General features: G+C 31.5%; 1 protein-coding gene across 10 annotated transcripts; it reads left to right on the forward strand.

Annotated features, from left to right (window-relative positions):
• The first annotated feature begins 1,128 nt into the window (after nucleotides 1-1,128).
• On the forward strand, nucleotides 1,129-6,257 carry LOC120283386 (exocyst complex component EXO70A1-like). 10 transcript variants are annotated; one of them, XR_005543258.1, is made up of 6 exons: nucleotides 1,129-1,600; nucleotides 1,853-2,046; nucleotides 2,262-2,496; nucleotides 2,640-2,758; nucleotides 4,053-4,253; nucleotides 4,531-4,792. XR_005543258.1 is itself a non-coding variant. In XM_039290060.1 (3 exons), the coding sequence occupies exons 1-3, from the start codon at nucleotides 1,586-1,588 to the stop codon at nucleotides 4,910-4,912; spliced, it is 288 nt and encodes a 95-aa protein (XP_039145994.1). In that variant the 5' UTR covers nucleotides 1,129-1,585; the 3' UTR covers nucleotides 4,913-6,256. The 10 variants fall into 10 exon arrangements, 4 of the variants coding, with proteins under 4 accessions (XP_039145994.1, XP_039145995.1, XP_039145993.1 ...); XR_005543257.1 differs by lacking the exons at nucleotides 2,262-2,496; nucleotides 4,531-4,792 and adding an exon at nucleotides 4,834-6,256; XR_005543261.1 differs by lacking the exon at nucleotides 2,262-2,496 and having other exon boundaries at nucleotides 2,652-2,758; nucleotides 4,531-4,788.
• The last annotated feature ends 1,094 nt before the right edge of the window (nucleotides 6,258-7,351 follow it).

Genomic DNA, 7,351 nt, shown 5'->3' on the forward strand with positions numbered 1-7,351 from the left:
TTTTAGACTTTTAACAAACTTTGAAAACGTTTTAAAATTTTATTTATTTATTTATTTATTTTGTTTTTTTTTATATATTCTATTACCTCAAATTTTATGGATTTTCAAATTCTTTACTTTAGGTTAACAACATATGAGATTTATTTTTAGCACAAATTTTTTATTAGTTAATATAGACACAAGTTTATTTATTTAACAATAGTTTTTATAGTGGCCAATTCATATATTAGTTGATATATATATTGAATCTTAAAAATCATAATTTAAAGGTGCAGAATGACCTTCATTATTTTTTATCATTGATTTAAATGAAAATTATTAGCTTGAATTTTTTTTTGTCACAATATATTATTTAAAAAATTATTAGAGAAACAATTTACTTTCGGCTACTAATTATTATGTTTGAAAAAAATAACTATAGATTATATTACATAACGTAAAAAAGTCACATAATTCATTCTTATTGTCGTGAACACTAGTGCAATGAAAGCTATGCTCTCATTCTATTTTTAAATAATAATAGTAAGTAATGATGATATTTACACACATGCGGACAATTTGTTACACAAACTAGAAATAAAATAATAAATAAACAGACATATTAAACTAATTTAACCCATTAATCCTCACCAAAGGAAAGGTCATTTTTATCATTCCCATAGCACATCACCTCAAAAACTTAAACTAATTAACTCACTAATCTCTATTTCTAATTCTCTATAAACTCAAATGTCACGTGTAGTCAATAATCCACAAATCCAATGCTCAATAATCCCAACCATTTATTAAAAAAAAAAAACACTTCAAAAGTTTACATTGTCGTGTTTTTTCCTGATTTTTTTCACTGGTTTATATTTTCCATTTTCTACTCTTCAAAAAAAATACAGAACTTTGTCTCGTGATCAGGCTGATTATCAGATGAAAGGCATCATCAAACATGTAACACAAATAAAATATACTATCTCCGGCATATTTTCATTCAATTTTTAAAAGAACTTGATCTTTTCACATTAAAAAAATCCAAACAAGATCTTAAACTACTAAACCTTAAACCAAAAAGACATTCTTTCACTTCATTAACACGCACAAATACAAAATAATAAAAATCCCCAATATTCTATACCCCCAGCCTCTATTCGCAATCCCTAATTCCCATTCACACTTTTGCATTTCAACCCCTTCTTAAAAATAAAAAAAAACCTTCAAATTCTCAGAACTCACACTTCTCCCCATATCCATCTCTAGCTCGATTGCCCTCACCGTCCTCCTCCCCATCTCATCGCCCTCACCATTCCCTACCTCACTGCCCTCCTATAAATTCTCAGAACTCGCATTTCCCCTCTCATCACCCTCACTGCCCTCCTCCCATCTCCTTCACCGCCTTCGTCCTTCCCTCCCTCTCCACCACCTCCTCCATCCCAACCTTCATCACCAACCCTCTAAAGCTCCACCCACTACCTTTAATCATTCCATACATCAACACCAGGCACACTTCCTCATCCATTCCCTTCTTCGTCATCTTTACCGACACCGCCACCGGCCCGACATCCATCATCGTGCCCTCCTTTCCCCCGCTCTGTCAATTATGCCATCATCAACAGTATGTAAAAGCACTTTCTAACTATATTTGCTTCTAAGTAAATAATAGTATCAAAATCCACATTTAGTAAATTCTTTTTAGTGAAGAAACTTATATTTATGCATTAGTCATCCTTCTTGCAGGATAGTTTTGAATATCTAGGAATTATCCAGGAATTCTCAAATTATATGTATTGATTTAAGAGTTAATTTTTGTTTATCTATCATTGCCTAAAAATTAATTGTAATCTCGCTTCTTAAATTGACTTCTCAGATTGAAGCAATTTTCAGTGGTGACATGTGCTCCAAGATCAGATGTTTTGTATGGGGTTTGACAAAATGTCTAGCACAGACAGCTAGTGAAACCTTTGATACTTTTGATGGATCTGTTGGAAGTGATGCAACAAAAACAACATGTTTTGATGGAAGTGTTCACCCTCTGACTCGCTATGTGAAGTACCTTTTTGGGTAAGCATCACCGTAAAGCCTTTTTAGCTATTTGATCCTTTCTTTGAAAATTATGATCTAAAGTAATGCTTGGAATATAGTGGTCATAATTCTGAAATTGTGCTGCCTCTGCTCTGTATCTATTCATTCTTTTCCCATCAACCTAGTTCTGCAACAACTTTTATGTCTATCCATCACCGTTGCTATTTAGTTCTATTGTGCATTTGTATGTCCAGGTACAAGTCAACATTTGAATAGTTCCAGGACTCTAAATCCGAAAACAAGGAAAATTTCCAATTTGGAAATGTGATCATTAATGTCATGGTATGAACACTAGGAGGAACTTATTTCTTCACTTTGTATATATTCGGGTTGGACCCCAAGGATTTTCCATACAGTGATTGGATCAACATACATAAAAGAGTTGTGCAAAATAATGCATTGATGTATAAGAGATCTACTTGGGCAAAGGTATATACTACGTGCTTCACTACTGCAAATTAAAAGTGAACATTGGTTTGATTCAAACTCAACTGAAGAAGCTGCTATGACTTTTCATGTATAGAATATGAGCAACTGGATTAAACTTTCTTCTGTTTGCCATTTCTCCTCAGAATCTACTTCAGGTTGTGGAGGTCCTCTCTACAAAGGATCTAACATTCCCAGGTGGTGATAATAGCATAGACCAAAGCAATCACAGGCTCATTGTCTCAAAAATTGTAGTTAAAAATAGGTAAGGAAAGTGTAATTGGTTTCATTTTATTTTTGGATGTTTACTATTTACAATTGCGTGAAACCAAGTGAAAAGAAGATAGTCATTATCAAGTATATCATTTAATCAATTTATAATTGTTCCTACCATTTTCCGATTCAAGTCTTTCACTGCACTATTTGATGAGCTTCATCCAAAACACTGTCTATGGGTCATCTCTGATACAGAATTACGTGAATCTATGAAGCTCTTGTTTCTGAGATTCTATTGCCTTCATATTGAAACTTTTACAAGCATATCGGGCACATTATTATTTTATCAAATAGACTTCTCAACCAATTAATAGCCATTGATTATTTTTTTTCAAGATCCCCAAGTGGTTTACATTCAGTAAACCAATTTATGTTGAACCACATATTGTTACTTCCAGGTCTAAACTTAAACCCACTGACCTTAACAAGGGCACCTAATTCAACCTAGAAGACATTGAAAACAAGCTAGAAGACCTTTTCCATGGAAAGCCACCAAGTGATATAAAAGCAGTGAAGCCCATAACAGAGTAAATAACATAGTAATATTACTATACATTTATATCATCATAGAGAGAGTTTCACATTGTCATGGCAATAAATACCACTGTTATTTCATCCATTAATAAGATCTAACTCAAGGCACATTAGCCAAACATTTTGAACACCTTCACATCATCTTTGGGTTATGCAAATTAATGAAGCCATTTACTACTCATTATCATTAATTGCATATTGTTTTCACTTCTGGTTTGTTGTGGTAGTAAACTCATTCTCATAGAAATAACCTTTTTTTTTAATTTTACCTCGGTAAAAGATTAAAAAATAATAATAGAGAAGCTTGGGCATCAAAACAAAGTCATTCTCTTAGTCATGTGGGATTAAAATTCCCATTCTTCACAGGTGGGAGACTGTTCCACCAAAGGCATGATGTATTACAGTATTTATTCTTTCTGCTAGTCATTTGCATGCTCTTTAATCCTGAAGATCAATCAATCAATCTTCCCTAAAACATCTGTTGTCAAACAAGCAGAGATATTACACATCAAGATAGAGAATTTAAAAGGATAGAAATAGTCAAATGAATTGAAATGAAAAATTTAGTACCTTATGTTTGAACCAGTGTATGTCCCTCCTCGCGATAACAAAAATAGAGTTTGAAAACTCTAGCATACTATAAAATATTGGATAATGTGTTGTGCATTGATGTTTTCAACTGAAGTCATGTCACTATTCTTTATGTAATGTGTCCATTCCACTACTAAGTCCTAATTTCATCTTCTCAGGACTCATCTCAGACGAACCAAAAACAAAAAAATTCTCTTCTTGTTCTCCTTTGCGTTACAGTTAGTCCTGGAAAAAGTAGAGCAATCTATGCGTTCCCAAGGAACTTCTCTGTTTGATTGGATAGAATTTTTCCCCACTGGTTTTTTCACGTAAGACATAATCTGATTCTGGATTCAGATTTATATCTTCTTCATTTAGAGGTACTTCTTTTTATCCCTTATGGTTGTTGTTACTGATGTCTAACACTTCACTGGGTAGTTTATGTCTTGCATTCCAGCACTGAAAAAATGATTCAGTGGTACGCTAGAAAATTGGCTGCAGGCTTATTCTCTAGATATACATATGGATATATGCTAACAATATGGCTTGCTAATCTTATTTGTAGACTAGCCATTGCTTTGATAGTTATATTTAGTAACCAAATGCTACAATCATATTTACTCCTATTGCCTATTCATTCGAATGTAATTATTCCAGGAAGAAAAGATTGCTGAAGTTGGCCATTCAAATTAGCTGAAAGCTTGTTACATGTTGACAAAACAGATGCCATGGTTACTGCTTTCAGGAGATGGTTAATAAAATATGCAGATGGTCAAATCTACTTGTTTGTTATATTTGAATTTTTTAATCTTTTGGTTGTGCATTGACATTACATAAAGCCGTTTACTACCGACGTGTTAAGAATGTTTGTGGGTTGTATACTAATGTAAAATATTTAATAATCTTTCAAGTTGATTCTTTTACAAGTTCATATTTACATATTCGGTTGAATGGTGGCAGATATATAGCTGGACTACTTGCTGAGAGACAAAAATTGGGACTATTGCGCAAGTTCTGCCATTTCGTAGCCAGCTTCTGAATGTTCATATCAAAGCTCATGCAAGGTTGATCAGCAAAAAAAGAACAACACATAGGTAGACCAAGAGGTAGACATATTCAATGGCTCATTAACATGCCGCTTTTAATGTCAAAATGAAGTTACTCATGAAGGTACCAGAAAGCCCCTAAAGATCTAATGAAGAACTAAAAAATGAACATCCTTTGCAACTGAATTCTTGAAATAATTTATCACATTTTACGCTACTAATTAAGGACTAACATTTTGAGTTTGCCGATCGAGGAAAATAACTTATTATAAAATAATGAGGTTACTCAGAAATCTAACAGAAAGCCCCTAATGATCTAATGAAGAATGAAAGAATGATCTATGGCCTAATTAGCAGTGTAAAATGGAACCAAAAATCATTGTTTATACATTTAGCACCAAAAATTTCAATTTGATAGTTTTTATCTCATACATATGTTTGCCTAGTCTTCAGCAAATCCTACAAGCAGGGGGAAAAATATCATTCAAAAACATAGATAGCAATTTTAGAAGAATTTGTTGTCTTTGATTGTCCAATTGAATTATCATGGTTAAATAAAGTGACACATAGGTTCGGCAAAATACCATCTACTAGAGTAGATCCTGTATCAGCAGGAATCTCAAAGCTTATATTCTCATGTCTTTCATTGTTTATTGAAGCTGAACAATTTGGATGTGTAAATGTGAATACCTGACAAAGCACACACATGTGCTCACACAAAAACAAAAAATAAATAATAATGGTGATTTAGAATACAGTCGATGTGAGAAATTAGATGGATTACAAAAACATATGAGTAAATGTGAATACCTGGTTCATAGTATTTATGAGAATTAATTAGGTGCCAATAACAGTTAGCAAATAATTAAAGCAACATATGATATTTGTTTTGGTTTTTTTTTTTTTGAAGAAAGGACCCCAAACATAGGGGTAATTTATTAAAAGAGAAAATAAAGAAAACACGAGAAATCAAAAAAAACACAGGCTAACAAGGCCCTAGAAGCTGCACAAACATCCATACTTAAAATACAAAACAAGATCTAGAGAAGCTCTTCATTAACCAGTGTGGTAAATCTCGCCCGTACAGGAATAAATTAAGAGTTGAGTGGTTAAATCCTTGAACTACAAGCTTGATGGCAGGGGACATCAAAGATCTTGGGATATCATAAATTCTGATGGAGCCGTGCATGTCTAGAAGGAATCGTAGAATGGAAATATGAGAATTAAAGAGCCAAGTTGTAGTAGAATCCAGATTCCTGGTGAATGTTGAAGCTGTTGGATTATCATTGAAGATCACTAAAAGAATTAAGATTTTTAGTGACAATTTTTTTTATGTCACTGACTCACTCGGTTATTTTGCTACAAATATTATGATTTTTGTGTCAAAAAAGGTAGCAGACACTATTGTTTAACTTAATTGTGATAACTAATGTTTTTGTCACTATTATGGTGATAATTGTGACAATTGTGATAATTTAGTATATATCACAATTAAATTGTCACTATTAATATATTAACAGTGGCAAAATTTCTTTTGTGTCCAATGTTTGTTACTAAAAGCATACAAGCTTTTAGGTCAAAAAATCTTGATGAGAATGATGTATAATTGTGACAAGAAATATTGTTGTCACCATAATTTTTTTTTTATTGTGATGAAAGTGTTCTCCATCATTCAACATATATTTTTTGTTACAATAGTTTTGTCACAAAAAATCAACAATTTAGTGTCCACTAAATATTGCCACAAAAATTAAATTCTTGACCATGTTATTGGGTTTTTTATGCTAAAAAAGTTAATTGACACAATAGTTTGGATTAATTGTAACATCTAATTATTTTGTATATTACAATTTCAATTGTGACAATTAGTATCCAGTACAATTATACATCTTACCTTTTGTGTTGATAATTTTGGATACAAAAAAATTCATATACATAGCATATATAGTTGTAAAATTATATTGTTAATAAAATATTGAAAACTCTATTTTTTCCTACCCAATCTAAAATGTTATTTATAGATTTTTTAAGTAATCATAGATCAAATTTGTAAGGTTTTTAAACTTAAATTTAACATGATTTTATCAAACAAAATTATTATTTATAAATACATCAAAATAACCTATTAAATACAAAAAAAATTTGTTCTATTAAGACAAAATATTAATCTATTAAAACATTTAAAAGTAACTATGTCCAAATACTAAATCATCATCATCGCATTGGTGTAACCCTCGTATCTACAATGCGAAGAAGAATATTCCATATATATATATATGTATTCATCAATCATTTACCAAATAAACAACTATTTTTCACATAAAAATACCAACAGTACCCAAAAAATAAAAATAAAAAACAGTATAAATATAGGCCTGACTTTCTCTAATATAGTTTTAATATACCAAGTAAATTTTGCTTATATGACAAGA

This window comes from Dioscorea cayenensis, chromosome 19 (assembly GCF_009730915.1).
Source record: "Dioscorea cayenensis subsp. rotundata cultivar TDr96_F1 chromosome 19, TDr96_F1_v2_PseudoChromosome.rev07_lg8_w22 25.fasta, whole genome shotgun sequence".
NCBI classification, from domain to species: Eukaryota; Viridiplantae; Streptophyta; class Magnoliopsida; order Dioscoreales; family Dioscoreaceae; genus Dioscorea; species Dioscorea cayenensis.